Source organism: Megascapheus bottae, chromosome 19 (assembly GCF_031878675.1).
Source record: "Megascapheus bottae isolate mThoBot1 chromosome 19, mThoBot2.hap1, whole genome shotgun sequence".
Taxonomy (NCBI): Eukaryota; Metazoa; Chordata; class Mammalia; order Rodentia; family Geomyidae; genus Megascapheus; species Megascapheus bottae.
Genome location: NC_143527.1, coordinates 37,235,318 through 37,257,173, shown reverse-complemented (window position 1 = coordinate 37,257,173; position 21,856 = coordinate 37,235,318). Strand labels below are relative to the sequence as shown.

At 40.4% G+C, this 21,856-nt stretch overlaps 1 protein-coding gene across 2 annotated transcripts in view; it reads left to right on the top strand.

The window, feature by feature from the left end:
• The first annotated feature begins 269 nt into the window (after positions 1–269).
• The window catches only part of Mib1 (MIB E3 ubiquitin protein ligase 1), a 96,461-nt gene continuing 74,874 nt past the window's right edge, over positions 270–21,856 (top strand). Inside the window, exon 1 of one of the 2 annotated variants that reach the window (XM_090353350.1) lies at positions 270–305. Coding sequence is in view for 1 of the 2 variants with exons in the window: in XM_090353349.1 (XP_090209475.1) it covers positions 1,155–1,383 (229 nt within the window). In the remaining variant the exon portion in view is untranslated. Of the gene's footprint in view, positions 306–1,052; positions 1,384–21,856 lie in introns of those variants that run through there. The other variant, XM_090353349.1, reaches the window with a different exon arrangement.

Sequence of the window (21,856 nt, the reverse complement as noted above, 5' to 3'; positions counted from 1 at the left end):
CCTCTCTGGTTTGTAGTTTTTAATCTGCAGAGAATACGGGTAGCTCTTAATCTGAGCTGTTACCTATCCTGTCCATCTCCCGTTACCAAGGAAGACTAAGCATGAAATCCTGAATCCGTACACAGCACACCTAGGAATACCTAAAAAAGACAGATCCCACAGCTGCAGCCTCAGCGGCCCTCGGTCCTCACTTCCTCTAGTCCCGCCTTCAGGCTGGCTCCGCCCCTTCCCTCATAGCCAATGGGAAGCTCCGCACCACCCGGAGCCAACCCGAGGGGTCCACCCCTAAAACGCTCCAGACCGAGGTTGGACTTCCCACCACTTTTTTACGGGGGCCTCGCGCACGCGCATTCCCCCCGGGCCCTGGAAAGACGCTTAGAGATCGTTTTTCTTCTTTCTTTCCCGGTCGCGCGCCTCTCGCGAACGCTCCCGCCCTAGCATTGCTGGCGATCCCTCTCCGGCAGCCACTCCGAGAAAGGGCTGCTCCGGCCTTGGGGTGCGGCCGTACCCGGATGTGGAGTCGCTCTCGTCCGGCGGGGGCTCTGTGGCGGGGCGGAGCGCGGCGGCGTGCGCGGGGCCAGAGAGAAGGGGGCCCCTGGGCCCGGGCGCTCGCCGGACGCCGGGAGGTACCCGCGCTGCCCGCCGGGGAGGAGGCGGCGCCGGCGCTCGGCCTCCTGCCCCGGGGCGTGGGACCGGGGACGGGTGAAGGCCGGACGTTCGGCTGGCCCGCCGCGGCCCTCGCCAGACACCCGGGGCGAGCCTCCCCCGGCCCTCTGCGTTCTCCGCGCTCGCGGCCGGGAGAGAGCGAGGTTTCCTGGAGGTCCTCGCTGTAGCCCGGCCGGGGAGCCCGGAGGAAGCGGGACGGTCCCCGCCCCCGGCCCCCTCCGCTCTGTCCTCTCGCCGCCGCCTCCGCCTCCGAGCCGCCCCGGGCCGGCTTCCCGTCCGAGCGGGGGGCGCGGCGGCGACGGCCCGGCCGCGGCGGGGGGCTCCGCGGAGCCCGCGCCGCCGCCCCCGTGAGTTACTCCCACGTCCCCCGGGGCTCGCTGCCGCCCCCGCCGGCGCCGAGAGTCCGGCCCGGGCCCAACTCCCTCACGGGCCCCCCGGCAGCGGCGGCGGCGGCGGCGGCAGCGGCGGAGCCCACCGCCCGGGCCCCGATGAGTAACTCCCGCAACAACCGCGTGATGGTGGAAGGCGTCGGGGCCCGCGTAGTGCGCGGCCCGGACTGGAAGTGGGGGAAGCAGGACGGTGGCGAGGGCCATGTGGGCACCGTGCGGAGCTTCGAGAGTCCCGAGGAGGTGGTGGTGGTGTGGGACAACGGCACCGCCGCCAACTACCGCTGCTCGGGGGCTTACGACCTGCGCATCCTGGACAGCGCGCCCACCGGTGAGTGCGCCCACTCGGCCGGGGCCTGCGCGCGCGTGGGGTCGGGGCCCAGGGAGACGCCCGCGCCGCGTCCCCTGCGACGCCAGGCCGGCCTGAGCCCGAAGGGCAAGGGCCTCCAGAGATGCCAGGTTCAGAACCGGAGAAACAAAAAACTTGCAGAAAAGAGACCCCTCCCCGCCCCCATTCTCAAGGGAAATGGTGATAGCTCGGTCACCAGAAGGTTTTCAAGCCTGCAGGACCGAATCAAAGCACTGAGGAGTCAACCCAGTCCTCCGCCTCTTCCTCCTCCCTTGGGGACTGGGTCGGAGGAGGCCTGTCACATAAGCCATTGGAATTAATCAGCCACCAAGTGATAACTGAAGGGAGGCTTGCCCTGCCATATGGTGCTTAGCTGTCAAAGGGCCTTGGATGCCTTAGATTTGTGGAGATAGCTTTTTCCTCCCTCGCTGCCTAGAATTCAGAGGGTCCTTTTGGTGCTCTGTAAAATCCTTTATTCACCTGCATTGTTTTAATTATATATATATATATCGGTGTATCAGTAAAGGGAAAGATACTTTTTGCAAGTGGAAGGTGGTCAGTGGGGACACCTTAAGATTTCATTTTCCGGATTAGTATCTTATCTGAGTCAGGTGATGTTAGAATGCTACCCATTCATTCAGGGACTTGATATTCTGCATTTAAAATGGGATATGTTGTTTACTCTGGATGTTTTCCCCTCTCTTATGGTGAGGAGGCTATACATATTATATATACATAGACACATACTTACTTGGGTGGTACTGGGGTTTGAACTCAAGACCTCTGGTTTGCTAAGCAGGTATTCTACCACCGGAGCCACACGGACCTCTGGTTTGCTAGGCAGGTATTTCTGCCACTTGAGCCGCACCTCTAGTAATGCTTTATAGCAGTTATTTTTGCAGTTGAAGTCCAGAGTACTTTGTGCCCAGGCTGGTCTAGAACCTGGGTCCGAAGAGTTTTACCTCCTGAGTAACCAGGATTACAGGCATGAGCCACTGATACTAGATAATGATGATGATGATTCTCCTCCTCCTCCTCCTCCTCCTCCTCCTCCTCCTCCTCCTCCTCTTCCTCCTCTTCTTCCTCCTCTTCTTCCTCCTCTTCCTCCTCCTCCTCCCCCTCTTAATGATATACTGAAAGACCGCACAAAATATGTTTTATTTTACCCTCATTTTCACATGTTTATTTTTAAATTTTACTGTCAGGATAATGTATAGAGAGGTTAGAGTTACATTCATAAGTTAGTGAGTACATTACTTCTTGAATATTGTTACCCTTTCCTATGTTTTTCTCTCACTTTCCTTCTTCCCACCTCCTATACATATTTATTCTCTTTCTCTCTCTCTCTCTCTCTTTTTTTTTTTTTGCCAGTCCTGGTGTTTGAACTCGGTCTGAGCACTATCCTTGGGCTTTCTCAAGGCTAGAGCTCTACCACTTGGCCATAGCACCATCTCCAGCTTTTTTCTATGTATGTGGTACTGAGGAATTGAACCTGGATCTTCGTGCATGCTAGGCAAACAGTCTACCAGTACTATGCCAAACTCCCCGCCTCACATGTTTATTCTTAAGAATTGTATTTAGTAAGAAAAAAAAGTTCATATTTAAAGTTGGATGCTTTTCAGAGTTTATATATGAGCTGCTTCTGACATTTGGTTGAGTTTGACACAAATCTTACCTGGCTTATAGTTGTTGCTAACAACAATAAAAATAAGTCAACATGAACCAACTTAGCTTTTGAATGGGTAACTTACAAAACTGTATTTCCTGCCTAGCTTTTTATACTTTGAAAAAGATGTCCGGGCATGATCCAAATAAAAGTACCAGGTTGGGCAGCCATTGTTACCAAGTTGTCATGTGTTGTTTTGCTACACGGAACATTACAAGCCCAGATGTGAAGATACAGAAAATATACTTCCCCCTTTTAAGTGCAAATAAGAGATCAGTTATCCTATCTCCTCTTCCCTTTTTCTTCTTTCATTTACTAATTCATATTGGTGATTGTTGTGTGTTACCACAAAGGTGTAGGTTTATCTTACTGTTTGAGGACTATGTAATATTCCAGTGATTAGGTGCAGAGATTTGTTTAACCAGTACTTCATTGATAACTATTTGTATTTCAGGTCTTATTTTAAATCGTCTTGTAAATAAATCCTTGTACATGTATCCTTGTGTGGATGTGCTGAATATTTCTGAAGAAGTGGAATTGCTGCAGCAAACATGTACATTTTTAACATTTTGGTAGATGTTGAATGATTGCTTTCTGAAGACATTTTACCAGTTTATACTTGCAGCAACAGTGTATGATGCATATGCCTATTTCTGCATACGTTTAGGTTTTTGTTGTCATGCTAGTACAGGCTAAAGTCTGACCACAGCTCAATAATTTGGAGGAATTCTTGGGATCAGTAATTATAGGTTAAAGGAGGAAATTAAAATGTCTTTCTAGAGTAGCGATTGTTGCTGAATTACAGTGATTAAAAAACAAACATTTATAAAAAATATACAAAATCTTTTTAGCTTAAAAAACAGTGAATTACTATTATTGATAGTTATTTTTCTGCATCATAGAATATCAGAACTTATATCTCTTCTTTGGTGATTCTTGAATGGATAGTAATGTTGTCTTTGTTGTATGGAGTATATCTATCACATTAACGATTTAATTTAGTATTCACTGTTCAGAAGTAATTTTTAGAATCTTAGTTTAATTCCTAAGATAATTGAACATGTTTAATTTGTGTGAAGCACTTTATCTGATGTCTTACTTTGTGTTGGTGCTGGGGGTTGAACTCAGAGCCTTGAGCGTATTCTGCCATTGTGCTGCACTCCAGCTGTAGGAAATACTTAGAACATCTGCATGCAGTATAGCTAGACCACATAAAATGCATATTTTTATCTTCTCTTGTTCAGTTTTCAACTTCTTTATTTTTAAACTTATTTAAAAATAAGATCAAGTTATTGCTTCTGGGTTTTTACTCTAAGGTGTATTTAGAACATGTAGAAAAATCATTTTGTTCATTTCATGTTTATAAAAACCAAGACGGGTGGGGAGTGTGGGGGGGAGGGTAATGGGTACCAAGACATGTGAAAGGGTATCAATGTATGTGAATTAATGCACCTTCTATCTGGCAAATATCATGTAACCCTTTTACTAATTACAATAAAAAAAAGAAAATTAAAAAAATTGCAAAACTAGGAAGAATTTTGTTCATTCTTTACTCATCTTCACATGTTAATATCTTACTTAAATTGTTGAAACCAGAAAAGTGGCACTAAGACAACTATACCTTATTGAATTTTAGCAGTTGTCTTATTAATGTTCTTTTTCTGTTGCAAGATCACACATTGCATTTAGGAGCCTACTGTAGTTTGGGCCAAATCCTTGATTTTGTCTTTCATAACCTAAATAGTGACTTAATAATCATGTAGACTATCCCAGAAATTGAGTTTGTCTGATGCTGCCTCATGATTAAATTCAGATTATGGGTTTTGGGTAGCAATACCATAGAAATATTTTGCCTTTGTAGTACATCATATTAGGAGGTACACAATATTCATTTGTCTCATTAATTTTAAAACTCTTGTAAGCTGGGTGCGGTGGCTCACGCCTATAATCCTAGCTACTCAGGAGGCTGAGATCTGAGGATCAAGGTTCAAAGCCAGCCCAGGCACAAAAGGACCTGAGACTCTTCAGTTAATCACTAGAAAATAGGAAGTGGGGCTGTGGCTCAAGCGGTAGGGCGGTAGCATTGAGCTGAAGAGCTCAGGGACAGGCCTAGGCCCAGAGTTCAAGCCCTATCCCCCCCCCCAAAAAAAACAAAACTCATGTAAGTCACCAGCAATTTCACCTACTACTATGTTTGTACTGTTAATGCAATGCCTACTTGAAAGAGGTGAATAGTATTATCATGCCCAGACCACAACCCAAAGGGTCTGTGTATTTACTTAGGGGTTCAATACTCAAAATGAATATGCCATAGAGAGAATTTCTCATGGAACATAAAGAAGTTTGTATAAGAAAGATCACACAAGTGTTGTATATAAAAGCAAACATTTAGAAAAACTTAATGCATATAAACAGGTGAATGAATAAATGATGTCTGTTTGTTTTTTTTGTGAGTCATGGGACTTGAACTCTGAGCCTGGCTACTGTCCCTGAGCTCTTCAGCTCAAGGCTACTGCTCTACTACCCCCTTGAGCCACAGCACTACTTCTGGTTTTCTGGTGGTTAATTGGAGATAAGAGTCTCATGTATTTTTGTGCCCAGGCTGGCTTTGAACTCCATTCTCAGATCTCAGCCTCCTGAGTAGCTAGGATTACAGGTGTGAGCCACCAGTGCCCGGCAAATCTGTGTTTTTTATCATAGAGTACTAGTAGTACAGGAGAGAGAGTTAATGTTATGCAAATAAGTTGTAGAGGAAAATCTATGTTGAGACTAGGCATGTAGCTCAATGGTAGAGCATTTGCTGGTATGTGCAAAGTCCTGGATTTGGTTGGTAGTACTGAAAAAAAAGATGCAAAAGTGCAGAACAGTATTATTTATCTTTCAGAATAAGTTCTTTTCCTCTCCCCTGTTTATTTTGGAGATGGAATCAGGACTTTTTTTTTCCTGAGTTAGCTTCAAATTTTGGTCATCTGGATTTGAGCCTCTTTAATGGCTAGGATTACAGTTGTGCACAGGGTTAGAGTACACTCTGGGTTTTTAAAGTATTAGCACTGTAGATATTTTTTAACTGAGTGGGTAATTTTTATTGTAGCTATGTCCTGTGCTTTATAAAACAGCATCTCTGGCCTGTCTATATTAGATGCTTTGGCACTCAACATCTTTATAATAATCCACAGTATCTCCAGACTTTGCCAAGTGTCTGGAGGCAAAATGACTAAGGCTCATTGTCTTAGAGTTATGTATATGCACAGTAAAGGATTCAAAAAATGCAATAATAAACCAAATTTAAGAGAATGGTTATTTTGATGCTGAAGGGAGCAGAGTATAATTGGTGGAAGTATAACAGGAACTTTAACTGTTTTGGTAATGCTTCAGGTCTTAAACTGGATAGTGGGTATATTAGATATTTGTTAGATTTTTACATTTTAATGTTTTTACATAATTAATTAAAAAAACTTGATGTTCCTGTGTTTACCATAAGAAGTTCAGTTGTCTTATTCATTCTTAGTTTTCTTCTTACTTCCATATTATCTGAACAGAAAGTTCCTTGTGCTATGTCTGGGCATCAACATAAAATTCTTTGAAAATTTTCAGAAAGTTAAGGATTCTAAAGTGATTGGGTCATTTGAATCTTTCTGATGTCCTCTTACCGCATGTTAGTATCTTTAGGTAATTGTGTGCAAGAACCTCTCAAGATTCCCCAAAATACAAGGATGCTCAAATTCCTTCTATAAAACGGTACAATATTTGCAAAACCTAATTCATGTCCTCATATAGACTTCATAGTATCTTTAGAGGATTGCAATACCTAATACATTACAATCTTATATAAATAGCTGTATGCTGTAGTATTTCTGTAATAAGCAGAAAAATGCACATATTCAAATACTGATGCAATTTCTTTTTCCTATTATTTTCAAATTCATGATTGGCTAAATCCGTGAACTCAGAAGGCTGACTGTAGCTTTCTTTCATGCTTTTCTCTGCCTTACATATTTTCTGATTGCTTTATACATAATTTAGTATATTCTTTATAAAGTAAAATAATGTGACAATTATATCTGTGCATTGAACTTATCTACTTGTAGAGAAATACATACGCAACTCTATCTACTTTCAAAGTATATACCATTCGCACTGTTCTTCCACTTTTCCCCCCATATTTTTGATTTGAAATCTTTCTATGCAAGCATGTAGGAATCTGTTACTTTTTTTTTAGTAAATACATAGTATTTAATAGTTAAAAAATGCTTAGCCATTCTCCTTTACATTATTACCTTTTTATTCTCAATCTTAGGACTGGAATATCATCCTATGTATAAATCTTCAAAAATGTTAAGGGACTGGGCAGTTAGCCTAGTGGTAGAGTGCTTGCCTAGCATGCACAAAGACCCAGGTTCAATTCCCCGGTACCACATACTTAGAAAAAGCTGGAAGTGGTGCTGAGGCTCAAGTGGTAGAGTTCTAGCCCTGAGAAAAATCCAAGGACAGCCCCTGAGATTTTTTATATTTTACATTTCTTGGTTTTATGGAAAGTAAAATAATCAGTATATTAGTCACAAATGGTTTGGTTTGTATTTTTTTTTTTGTCTTCCACCTCCCCATAAATACATGATCCCTTTTATGTTTTAGAACTTGCTCTTAAAATTGCATTTAAACTTCAAGGACCAGGGTTGTATTCTGGTGGTAGAAGATTTACTTAACATATATGAGGCCCTGGATTCAATCTCTAGCACCAAAAATCAAAAAGGAAGACAAAAAAGTATTAAACTGGGCCGGGAGTTTGTCCTAGTGGTAGAGTGCTTGCCTAGCATGCATGCAGATCCGGGTTCGATTCCTTGGTACCACATACGTAGCAAAAAACCAGAAGTGGTGCTGTGGCTCAAGTGGTAGAGCCCTAGCCTTGAGAAAATCCAGGGACAGTGCTCAGGCCCTGAGCCCAAGCCCAGGACTGGCAAAAAAAAAAGTATTAAACTTTATAGTTATAGTTTTAATAGTTAATTGGACTCACAATTTTACTGGGTGTAGTGGCTCAAGCTTACAGTCCTAGCTACTTAGTGGAGATGGAGATCTGAATTTTGAAGGCAGCCCTGGCAAAAAGTTTTCAAGACTCCATCTTAACTAGTGGCTGGATGAGGTGCGATCTGCCGGTTATCCCAACTAAATGGAAAGCACAGTGGGGTGTGCTTATTATCATTCTCTAGCTACCCAGAGAAGCGTAAGTAGGAGAATTGTGTCCAGACTGGGCATTAAATGAAACCCTGCTTGAAAAAATAACTAATGCAAAGAGGGGCTCTAGTGGCTCAATTGATAGAGTGCCTTCCTGGCAATTGTGAAGTCTTGACCTCAAACCACTGTACCGCTTTATTTTTCTTTTTTAAAGTATTGGGCCTGGTGCTGTGGTGTGCACTTGTAGTCGAAGCTACTCTAGAGGCTGAAGCAGGAGGATCTCTTGAGCTCAGGAATTAGAGACCCACCTGGCTATGTAGACTCACTTTAATTTCACCTCTCTTAAGCTCTTATTTGAATATAGTAATACTTTATTTTTTATCATTAGAAAAAACTCTGCAAATCTGCCTAATTAGGCACACAAAAGCTTTAGGACATGTTAATGTTTGAGAGGTTCAAAACAATGAGGTTCTTTGTTAATGCCTTTTGTTCTCAAACTCCTACTGCTTAGTGTACCTTGTGTTCTAGATGTGATCAGTGATTATAAGGACATACTGAAGGAACCAGTTTCAGCTGGTTAATTTACAATTTAGCAAGACTTAGTTCTTCGATTTTAAGGGAAAAAATAATTCAAAAGTGTTTTCTTTCCTCCTCCTCCTTTCTCTCGCTCTTTTTTTTTTTCTCAACACAGGATCTCTCTATATAGCCCAGCTCAGGTTGGCCTTGAACTTGCAGTGCTCATGTTTCACCCTTTTGAGTGCTGGGGTTATAGGCTTAAAAGTTGAAATTTTAGTAACAATCTACCACTTCTTAACTTAAGGTGATTGGGACTAAGTTTTTACACTTTGAGATTTTAGAAAAGTCACGTTATATTTGCTATAGACGTACACTTTGAGGTCCACAGTAGCCTTCTATAATTACTGTTCTGTAAATACTAGTTTTTCAGTGAAGCCTATGAGGAATTCTGCTGAGAGGATTAAGGCTATATTATGGTGATAGCCTCTTGATCAGGTTTAGGCTTACCACTGACTTTACTGCTTAATTAATTTTATTTTGAACCTGGCCCCTGAACTCAGGCCCTGAGTTCAAGCCCCATGGGGGGGAAAAAACCCAACAACCCCCCCCAATAAGAAAACAAAACAAAAGCAACAACAAAAAAAGAGCCGAGCGTGTGGCCTAGTGGTAGAGTGCTTGCCTAGCATGTGCCAAGCCTTGGGTTTGACGCCTTGGTACCACATACACAGAATAAAAGTCAGAGGTGGTACTGTGGCTCAAGTGGTAGAGCATGAATCTTGAGAAAGCTCACGGACAATGCCCAGGTCTTGAGTTCAAGCCCCAGGACTGGCAAAAAAACAAAGGCCTTCCATAAAACCCAAAATGAAAAAAATAACAAAACAAAAAAATGGGGCAGGAATATATTCACACTGAAGGCATCATTCTTTGCTAATTTTTTAGTGCTAGTTATAGTAAATATTGAGAGCTAGAGTTGTAATGTTATAGTGTTTATTCTGCTTCAGTATGTTTCCAGGAAGTAGTGAAAAATGCATTAGTTCAGGAATCTGAGTATTAAGATATTCTTGATTTTACCAAATGAACCTGTCTATGGTACTAGATCAGTATTTGCCAAGTTTTGGTCCCATGTGAGGCACTAAGTGTTTTTATGCTTTATTTCATTTTATTCTCATAAAAATGTAGTTTGTAGACCTCGTTTTACTGATGAGACTGAAGTGATGATGAAAAATGAATTTGCTTAAGATTTCACAAGTAAGTTGGGTTCAGGCATGTCCCTCTTTCTATACCCCTACCCCCACTTGGAATCTTCATTCTTCATCCATAAAATGAAATGGAATTAGATAAAGCTAAGCAGGTGTTTTGCTTGTGAATAAAATGATGAGTTTTGGCCAGAAAGCACACTTAAAGTGGTAAGAATCTCTATCCCCTTCTCTTCCTCCCTCCCTCCCTCCCTCCCTTCCTTTCTTCTTTCCTTCCTTTTCTGGGTAGTACTAGGGTTTAAACTAGGGACAAGGCAGGCAAACATTTTACTAATTTAACCACACTCTCAGCCCTTTTGCTTTAGTTTATTTGGGGAGGGCAGGTTAGGAGGATAGTGCCATATGAATTGGGCCTTTTGCTTCCTTGTCACTTGAGTCATGCTTGTCCTGGGCTTGAGCACAGGGCCTGAGCACTGTCCTTGGACTTTCTCAAGGCTAGAGCTCTACCACTTGAGCCTCAGCACCACTTCCGGCTTTTTTCTATGTATGTGGTACCGAGGAATCGAACCCGGGTCTTCATGCATGCTAGGCAAGCACTTTAACCACTAGGCCAAACTCCCGGCCCCGTGTTTTTTGTTTTTTATTGTGGGGCTTGAACTCAGAGCCTGGGTGCCGTCCCTGAGCTCTTTTGCTTAGGCTAGAACTTTACCATGTTGAGCCACATTCCATTTCCAGTTTTCTGGTGGTTAATTGGAGATATGAGTCTCAAGGACTTAACTACCCATGCTGGTTTGAACTGCCATCTTCAGAGCTCAGCTTTCAGGAATTCAGGCGGAAGCCACCAGTGCCTGTTTGGGTTACATTTTCTTAGTGCATGCTAAGAATTGCTTGGCACCAGATTTGTGGATGATGTCGGTAATCTCAGCACCCCTAGAGGCTGAGGTGGGAGAATTGGGAGTTCTAGTTCAGCCTGAACTAGAGTGGGAAAAAGTAAAAGGACATGGTCGGAAGGAGTAAGAAGTAGTAGCTTCTGTTAAACTATTGAAATTAACTTAAAAAGCAGTCTTTTTTCATAGAATATATCATTTTGAAATGTATTTGCATATTAGAACATGATTTAGTAAATTAAACTTTAAATCCTGTAAGTGAATTCAGAGCATAATGCCCTAGATAATGTAATGATCCCTCAAATGAGATCAGTAGTAGATGGGGAGAGAGACTTGGTAGCCCCAAGAAACATGCTTTGTAACCAGGCCTACTTAGATTTGAATTTGAGTCTGCTACCTATGTGTGATTTAAGGCAAGTTATTTCTGTGAGCCACAATTTCTTCATTTATAAGTGGGAATAATAATGCCTATTTCAGGATTTTCAGGCAAGTTAATAAAATATATGTAGGGCATCAGGTTTTGTACCAATACATGGCAGCCTGTATTGATAATAACAGTAGTCTTATTTTCATTAATATAATACTTCTCAGGAGTAAGGAATTTGGGATGCACCAGCCAGCTGGCAGGTCAGAAAGGCCTTGCTCTTGTTAGGAGTGTTAATTATAGTTGAGACTCTAAACCACTTAAACAGTTTTAATAGTTCTGGATGAATAAGGTAGTTCTCAGATGGTTAATCTTCTTGATTTCTGAAATGTTTTCTGTCATATTTGATTTGGAGTTAAAGTTGAATAAACTTGTAAGTCAGAAATAGAATTTTGAGGTTGGTTGAATGACATTAACAGTTATAACACAATTATACATTTGAATAATTACTAATGACTCACATTTTAAAAAATATTTTTAAGCCAGGTGCCAGTGGCTCATGCCTGTAATCCTAGCTGCTCAGGAGGCTGAGATCTGAGGATCAGGGTTCAGAGCCAGCCTGGGCACAAATGGACCACAAAAGGACCTGAGACTCTTCATCTCCAATTAATCTCTAGAAAACAGGAAGTGGGGCTTGGCTGAAGGGTAGGTTGGTAGCCTTGAGCTGAAGAGCTCAGGGACAACGTCCAGGACGAGTTCAAGCCTCATGATCCACCAAAAAAAAAAAAAAAAAAAAAAAATTGATGGGCTGTGGGCTGGGAGTTTAGTCTAGTGATAGAGTGCGTGTCTAGCATGCATGGAAACCTGGATTCGATTCCTTGGTATCACATACATAGAAAAAAGCCAGAAGTGGTGCTGAGGCTCAAGTGGTAGCCCAGGACTAGAAAAAAAAAAAAAGTAAGCATTATGATGGAAAGATTAATCTTATGTTTAATTTTGTTGCTGTTTTATCATTTTGTTGTATAACTAGGACATGTGTCCATTTTCTTGTTAATGCACAGTGGTTTATGTTTTTCCTTTTGCTGTTTAAGCACTTGTTTAGATACAAAGGGGTTTCAGTTCAGTAGGTCAGATTACTAGCACAATGTATCTTGATCAATATCACCTCTTCCATTATTTGTCTAAATATTCTTTTTCATATTGCAGTACTTTATGTATTAAGGTGCTTGCAGTGAGAATACTACTGAGAATTAACAATTTTCTACTTTAGTTAATACTTTGTGAATTTGAGTTGTTTTTCTGGTTTTCTTAGAAGTAATAGTTATTGATCTTGAGTGGTGTGCTTCTATTTTTGTAAACTTTCTAATCAACTTCAACTCTGAAAATCCTCTAAGTTGTTGAACTCAGTGAGATATTATCAAAACTTGAAGCAGATGGTCTGTCATTTAAGTTTTGGTAGAAGGAGTCAAAAGCTATTATCAGCTGGTTCATTTAACGGTGGCAGATGTCATCATAAAGCATAGCTAAGGAGGAGAGCACTAACTTACTCTCTAGGGTAATATGGCATTCTACAGCAAGATAAATAGATTTAGTTAGAGAATTAAGTTATTTTGAGATAAAAAATTTAAAGAATAACTTGCTAATGTTTTCAGGTAGGATTGCATTGGCTGGATATTATAAGGGGAGAGAATCATTAAGAGATCAGTGAAATGCTAGCCTTGTTACTTTTTCTCTGTTTTCTTTAAATATCAACTTCATTTTAGAGTCAGTTGCATTCTCATTAAAAATTCTATAGTGCTCATTTTGGTAGTGGAGTGGGTTGCTTTGTTTCCCTTTTCCCCCATTCTTAGGGCTAGTGTGTTTCACAGCTGCTCCCTGGCTTTGCTGGCATTTGAACTGTGGGAACTAAGAAAGGATTTAGATGTGCTTTTGTATATAGTAATGTTTTTCCTGAAGTATTCTTTAAAACCATGAATTGTAGGCTTGAAAAAAAAAAGTTGTCATTGTGTATTTAAATTGTTCCTTTTAGAAAAAGCCTGTACAAATTATGAGCTCATGAATGTTATTGTTGCACTTCTTGAAAATGAACTTAGAAATGAAAAATACGTAAATAGGGCAGCGGCTTCCTTTTTCTTTTTTGTTAGATGGGGGCATTGGAGAAACTGTCTCTTTTCCTTGGCTAACTCATCTGAAAGTTGCACAATTCAGTATGAAGCTCCAAATTAATAGTTGATACCGACATGGCTCGTGCATTTTACTTTTTGGGGGGAGGACAATACTAAATTGGACATCTACTTTAGACCGTGTTCAGAAACTTGATCATTTTGTGGATATTTGCTTTTAAAGATATTTGATACTAATTATGAGATGTTTGATTAGCTTCCTTTTAGTAAGACAGTTATTGCCATTAGACTACAACTTAAGATAAGATAAAGTGACATTAGGATAAAGGTATGTGTTTTTGTAAGTTGGATACAACTCAGAGTAAGGGTTAAAAAAAACTGGATAGCAGCAACCTACTTTCTTACTAAAGCTACTCATAGGAGGACTATTTCTTTGTAAATATTTCCTTAAGATCCTTCATGTTTTTGTTTCTAGTTTTAATTTCAAGAGGCATGCATACTAAATGCTCCTACTCACCACCTTCTCCTTAGAATTAACATATTTGGAAAACCACAAAGGACAATCCTGTTAGCATGCTTTGGGAATTACCTATCTCTCTCTCTCTCTCTCTCTGTCTCTCTCTCTCTCTCCTTCCTTCCCTCCTTCCTTCCTTCCTTTTTTTTCTTGTTTTTTTTTTTGTGGCTATGGGTTTTGAACTCTGCCTGGGCACTATCCCTGAGCTCTTCGGCTCAAGGCTATTGCCCTATCCCTGGGCCACTTCCCCACTTCCCATTTTCTAGTGGTTAATTGAGAATAAGAGTCTCAGGTTCTTTAGTGCCTGGGCTGCCTTTGAACCGTGATCCTCAGATCTCAGCCTCCTGGGTGGCTAGGATTACAGGTGTGAGCCACCACGCCTGGCTAATTTTCCTTTTTTGAAAGTTCTAGCAAGGATTTATTTTAAGTGTACAGTGTTAAAGTAGAAGAAATTGAAACATTTCCTACTCCCTATTCAGTAAGAGATTCACTGTGTATGATGTATGTATGTATGATGTAATTTTTGATAAAATGTTATCTTGTAGTTTGTTGCAAACTACTTGATAGAATGATACTTTTACCACTTCAGCAACATATTTTCTTGGCGTTAGCCCTATAGACTTTTCCTCTTTGGATTAACATAATCTACTTGTAAACAGCTCCATATTTTTTTTTAACATTTCTTCATTTTTTTTATCCTTATTATGAACAATTGAGTATCTTCAGCTACATCTTTAAAAAAATTGATGGTAGGTCCAAGAGTTTGGCCTAGTGGTAGAGTGCTTGCCTAGCATGCATGAAGACCCGGGTTCAATTCCTCAGTACCACATACCTAGAAAAAAGCCAGAAGTGGTGCTGAGGCTCTAGTGGTAGAACGCTAGGCTTGAGGAGAAGTCCAAGAACAGTGCTCAGACTCTGAGTTCAAGCCCCAGGACTGGCAAAAAAAAAAAAAAAATTGCTAGTAGGGTCAAGGTACTTTGAGATGTTTGAAACATTTGTAATGTTTCCTTACAGGAGGAATGGCAATTTATTTTTGTTTGTCAATCAGTTTCTGACGATCTTGTATTTTTTCCTTAATGTATCTTCACTATGAACCGAAATACTGAGATTTTATTTTTAGTCTATCTTGGGAATTGAACTCAAGGCCTGGGAACTATTCCTGAGTTCTTTTGTTCAAGGATAAGTGCTCTACCACTTGAGCCACAACTCCATTTCCAGCTTGTAAGTATGTATGTATGTATGTATGTATATATATTTGTTTGTATTTATTTTTGGGGTAGCTAATTGGCATTACATGTCTCACATTTTCTTTGAATCATCATTCTCAGATCTTAGCCTCCTGACTAGCTAGGATTACAGGTGTGAGCCACTAGTACCAAAGTAAAACAATATTTTTATTTCAAGCTAGTTTGAAAGACAAAACTGATGTTTCCTTTCCTTTTTCTTTTCTTTTATTCTTTTTTTTTTTTTTTTCCAGTCCTAGGGCTTGAACTCAGGGCCTGGGCAAGGTCCTTGAGCTTTCTTAAAGCCAGAGCTCTATTACTTGAGCCACAGTGTGACTTTTAGCTTTTTCTTTGTATGAGGTACTGAGGATTCAAACCCAGGGCTTTGTGCATGCTAGGTAAGCACTCTACCACTAGGCCATGCTCACCTCCCCCCACCTTTTTTTTTTCTTGAAAGTTTTAGCAGTGATTTACTATTTTTTTTTTTTTTTTTGCCAGTCCTGGGCTTGGGCTCAGGGCCTGAGCACTATCCTTGGACTTTCTCAAGGCTAGAGCTCTACCACTTGAGTCTCCGCACCACTTCAGGCTTTCTTTCTATGTATGAGGTACCAAGGAATTGAACCTGGGTCTTTGTGCATGCAAGGCAAGCACTCTACCATAGGCCAAACTCCCGGCTAGCCGTGATTTACTTTAATGTAATAGAGTTGGAGTAGGGAGAAATGGAGAAGTATTAGAGAACATTTACTCCTCCCCATTTAGGACACTCTAATTATTAAAGACTTCAAATAATATAAAATAATATACTTTTAATAAAATTTCAAATAATTCAGAAGCACAGAGAGCAAAATGTGCAAGCGCCTCTCATCTGTGCATCAAACTCATCCTCAGCAGTTTGCTACAAGTGTTCTTTTTTTCATTGGGCTGGGATTTGAATTTAGGCCCTTGTCGTTGAGGCACTCTGCCACTTGAGACATGCTTCTAACCTTTTGGGCACAAGTTTTTTCTTCTTTTTTTTTTGCCAGTCCTGGGCTTAAGCTCAGGGCCTGAGCACTGTCCTTGGACTTTCTCAAGGCTAGAGCTCTACCACTTGAGCCTCAGCACCACTTCCGACTTTTTTCTATGTATGTGGTACCGAGGAATCGAACCCGGGTCTTCATGCATGCTAGGCAAGCACTTTAACCACTAGGCCAAACTCCCGGCCCCAAGTTTTTTCTTCTTTTTTAAAATTATTTTTAAGTAGTTGCACAAAGGAGTTATCATTTATCAAAGCAGTTTATGAATACAATGCATGATTAATGTCATCCCTTCCCATCATCCCTTTCAACATTTACACCAGTCCCTACCCTACCCACTCCTTCCTTCACTCTTCTCCATTTCTTTTTTTTTTTTTTTTATTGTTGGTATAAAGATGAAATTCAGAGGGGTTACAGTTTCATAAGTCAGGTATTGAGTGCATTTCTTTTTGGACAATGTGTTACCCCTAACTTCTCTGCCAGTTTTTCTCTTCCGTCCCCTCCCGGAGTTGCATAGTTCATTTTCAACATAGTGTCTAGTGAGTACTGCTGCTGCATTTGTTCACTGTTTGTCCCTCCATTTCTGTGCTCCCCTTTACACCCTCCTAACTCTAGTTAGGAGCCTAGGACAGGGCCTGAGCCTGTCCTTGGGTTTTCTCAAGGCTAGAGCTCTACCCTTGAGCCACAGCACCACTTCCAGTTTTTTTCTTTGTATATGGTGTTGAGAAACCGAACCCGGGTCTTTGTGCATGCTAGGTAAGTACTCTACCACTAGGCCAAACTCCCGGCCCCAACTCTAGTTGTTTTTGATATAGGATCTCAGTTTTTTGTTTGGGCTGGTCGAGACTTTGAACCTTGTTTTTATGATTCCTGCTATAGCTAAAATGACAGGCATGTGCCATCATATTCAGCCTTTCTCCCCCAACCCCCCTTTGGCCAGTAGCTGGGGCTTGAACTTAGGGACCCATGCTCTCACTTGGCTTTTTCACACAGTCTTTTCTGCCTAGGTTAGCCTGGAACTGTGATACCTTAGATCTTAGTTTCCTGTACAGCTGGGATTGGCAGTATAACCCACTGAGCCCTGACTTTTGTTGGGTCTTTTTAAAATAATATTGATCTCTTTTTTGTTTTTTGGTACATTGTACTTTAGAGAACTTCAAATGTCATAACATATTTCATTTGTTGCAGTTATTATGGTTGATAACAAATTAAAAGAAATAAAGCAATTAATATGCTGTGTATGCTGTTCCTGGCTCTAGTGGGTTGAGAATGGGACATATCACGAATGGGCTTGTCCCTACTATACCATGGCTTGGACTTCAGCTAGCAGAGTCAAGCAGTAGGGGGCTAGTGTAGGCAGGGTTCCTCAGGCATTCATTAGTTACTAGTGTTTTTTTCTGTTTGATCTCTCCTCTGGGGCTGTTTGAGGGTAGCCAGGCCTCTTGTGCTCAGAGCTTTAGTGCATTTGTAGGGTGTGCATCTTGAGGGTTTGGGAGATAGGCATATTGGTAACCAAGTAGCTTGTATGCCTTATCTTTAGACCTTAGCTACTGTTACTTCCTCTAATAGTTTGAAGCAATTATAAATGGCTACCCAAGTGCAATGTGCAAGGAAGTAGATCATACCCCGCAGTGGTCCTAGTAAGAGCCTGTCAAATAAGATATAGATCGGCACTGCTTCATCAGAAGGTACAATCTGGCAGGCTTCATTTTTAACACATTGTCAGCTTTGCAGTGATATAATCAATGTATAATCCTGATAGAAAGCCTGGTGTATATATATATTTTTCTTTTTTTATTGTAATTAATAGAAGGATTACAGTTACATTCCCCAGATAGGTGCATTACTTCACAAACATTGATACCCCTTCTCATGTTCCTGTCCTCATTTCCCTCCCCTCACCCCCTTCCCTCATCTTGTTTTCCCCCTTTCCTATCCTATTTCAAATAAACAAATAAATATATATACAGTATATCAGATAACAATATGAGAAAGCCAGGTACATATTTATTTCAGTTGTCCAATCTGTGAATTAAAAATTTATAAAATGTACTGTGGTTCTTATTTCTCTAAAAATTGTGGTTTTATGAAAATTTAGGATTATTTTAATAGCCCTGAGCCATGACAGCCGAATCATGAGAGGTCTTCAAGATCTTCATCTGTTGGCAGGCTTCAGATGCTACTCCCTAAAATCTTACCCTTGTGAGAGGTAGAATAGCTTTCAGCTTTGTAATGTTTCAGTGGTTGTGTTGAGTGCAAGAATGATAGAATTACAGATTATTATTCCAAAATAGACATTACATGAAATTGATTATAATAGTGATTTAAAGGAAAAGATGGGAAAGTTTTATTCATTCAAGGGATGATTAGTTTGTGGTCTGAGTACTTGTCCTTTTTCCCTTTTTGAGGTTAAAGAACCAAATCTATTTTTTTTTTTTTTGGCCAGGCCTGGGGCTTGAACTCAGTACCTGAGCACTGTCCTTGGTTGGGCTTTTCACAGGGATAGAGCTCTACCACTTGAGCCACGGCACCACTTCTGGCTTTTTCTGTGTATATGGTACCAAGGAATTGAACTCAGGTCATTGTGTATGCTAGGCAAGCACTCTACCACTAGGCCAAACTCCTGGCTCGCCAAATCATGTTGATTTATACTCCCAGATGGGAACAATAAATAGGTGACAATTGCATTTCAGCTCTTAATATATATTCTAAAAGACTGAAGCATAAAATACTAGGGAATATTGATAACTTTGAGTTGTTTAGCTATAAATCAGTGATATTTTACAGTCCATTTAGAGTGTGGTTCTTTTGGTCCATGGCTGATGATAACTTCCATAATTGGTAGTCAGACTTAAATTTGCTGAAGTATAGAAAACATCATTATTAATATTTGGTGGTGGTAGGTCATTTATGGGCACATAATTTTTTTTTTCTTAGCAGCTCAGGAGTAAAAGAAAAAAATCAAATGAAAGGAAGAAGAAAAGTGTAACTCCTGGGAGAACAGCTCTAGGATACAGTAGTAGTAAGAGCATCATAAAGTGGATCATGTGTTAAAATGAGGTTAATTTACACATAAATAATTGAGCCCTGAAAAATTGAGAACTTTTGATTTTGGTATAAATAGCACATAATTCATCTTGTATGTGTAGTGATTTTGCTAAATTATTTAAGTATATGATGAATACACCAGTACAGTTAATAAATTTATATTAAAGCTAAATTAGCTGGGCTGGTGATACATGTCTAGAGTTAGAAGTCAGGAGAACCATAGTAGGAGGTCATCTTGAGATAAATAGTGAGACTGTCTCAAAAAGTAATTAATGGAGTATAATTCCTGATACTTAATTTTGTTTTAAAGCACTTCAGAATGTGTTCACTTCTTTATCATTTTAACATCCATATGAAAGGAAGTACTTTCTCAGTTTTTAAAATATTGGCAATAGAGTAGCTTAAATTGATTTTAAATATTATGTAACTAGTGAGTTAGAGAAAGAGAGTCCTAAATCGCATAACCTTGCTTTTAACACAATGTGGCAATATAAATATATAGACCAGAAATCATGTCTGGTGTTATCAGTTCCAGTCTGGCACTAATTTAATCTCTGAGTCTTTCCGTCTTCTTGCTAAAACATGAACCCTCTTCTTGAACACTATGCTTTACTTTGTATCTATCAATTCTCTGAAGCTTTTCTGTTTTTCTGATTTGGTTTTGTGTTGGGCATTGATCACAGGAACTTGTGAGTGTATATATTTGGTGCTCTACCATATCCCCAGTTATAAATTATGTGTTATTTTAGCTAGTGGCTCTCTTCTTGGTTGTTTGGTTTGCTGTGTTTTGTTTCCAGGAAGGAGATTTTATCTAATTTTTGTCTTTGACACATCAATAACCAAAAGGTGGCCACTGAACAGTTTAAAAGATTAGTCAGCTCCCCGTATGTTTATAGGATTGCATATCATCCTTACGTTGGGATTATCCTGATGATATTCCCTATATTGTTTAAATTTTAGTAGATGTACTGCTGAATGGAGCCTTTCTTTTCTTTTCTCTTTCCTTTTTTAGGCACTGTCTCTGAGCTTTTTATTATTATTATTATTATTATTTTTTTTTTTGTGGGTCATGGGGCTTGAGCTCGGCCTGGGCACTGTCCCTGAGCTCTTGAACTCAAGGCTACCACTCTACCCTTGAGCCAAGCCCCACTTCTCTTTCTGGACTCTTATGAGTCTCAGGTCCTTTTGTGCCCAGGCTGGCTTTGAACCTTGATCCTCAGATCTCAGCCTCAGCGAGCTTCTTTTTCTTAAAGTTGGTTTCTTAAGGTTGGTTTTTTTGAGACATGATCTTGCGTGTAGCCTAGGCTGGTTTTGAACACAGAATCCTGCTGCTCTAGCCTCCTGAGTGCTAAGAACATAGGAATGTTCCACCATGCCTGGCCCTTCTTGCAGCTCGTACTGTTTAATTACCTATTCCTGAATATCTCAAATACTTCCCTGTTGCTTTCTCTTGAAAGATAATTATACCTTCTCATTTATTCTTTCTACACTTGATATAGTCTGTAACCACTAAATCTCAGAATAGCTCTAAGATGGTTTGCCACATCTCTCTTATCCTTACTCTAGTTTGAACTACCATTGTCCTACTTGGACTTTTCAGTCTTCTCATAGGTTGACTTTCTCTAGTTATGTTTTTTTTCTTTACATTATAAAAGAGAAATATTTGGCAGGCTCCAGTAGCTTATGCCTCTAATCCTAGTCATACTCAGGAGGTTGAGATTTGAGGATTCTGGTTTGCAACCATTCTGGGCAATTATCCACAAACAGCTGTAAGTGGAGCTCTAGCCTTGAGCACAGAAGCTTAGGGACAGTGTATGGGCCCAGAGCTGGAGCCTCAGATTTAACGCCGCGTCCCTCCCCCCCCCCCCCCCCCCGAAAAAAGAAGAGACACATTTGAGCAGGAAAATAATTGTGAATGAACCAGTAGGCGTCAAAGTCCATAATCTTCCCTGTCTCTGCACTCAAGGACGTATGTAATAGAATATAGAAAGATTGCTCATAAAACGTATTTGTTGTAGGGGTATTATACATACCTTTGTAGTCGAGTATGTATGTACCTCAGTTTCCTGTTAGTGCTCATTGCCTTCTTTCTTCTCTCCTTTGTTCCCTCCTTTCCTGTAGTCCTCTTCCTCGCTTGAATACAAACACAAACTTGTATTTGTTTGCCTCTATGTTTGGAATCTGGGTACCTGGATGTAGAAAATGAATAATAGATTTTTTCTTATCAGGAAGTTACAGTATATTGCTTCTTGTAGAATGTTATAGTTCTTGCATATAAAGCACATTCCTGAGTTTTAGAACATATTGTCTACTTTTACAGAACATATGGGCTTCTACAAAAGGAGCTGAAGTTCTGAGAATGAAGAGGTCATTTACTTCTAATTAAGGGTAATTTCTCTCAGGAAAATTAGAAGTAATACTTTATTATGAATATCTTTTCCTACTTGGCAAGTATAGCCTTGTTAATATTGGTCTATCTAAATCCAGTATTATTTTGACACCAGTACCAATATTTTACATGCAAATAGTGCTTTTTTTGGTTAGCATATATTAGTTGTACAATGGGTTTTCCACAGTGACATTTTCAAGGGCACAAAGATAGAATGATAGTCAGAACTTGAGTCTAGAGAGTCACTTATATATGGTAATAGTCCTTGCTTATTGTTCAACATTTAGCTTGACTATCCAGGGTGTGTTTATAAACACTGATGGCCACAAGCAATCTGTTTAGAAAAT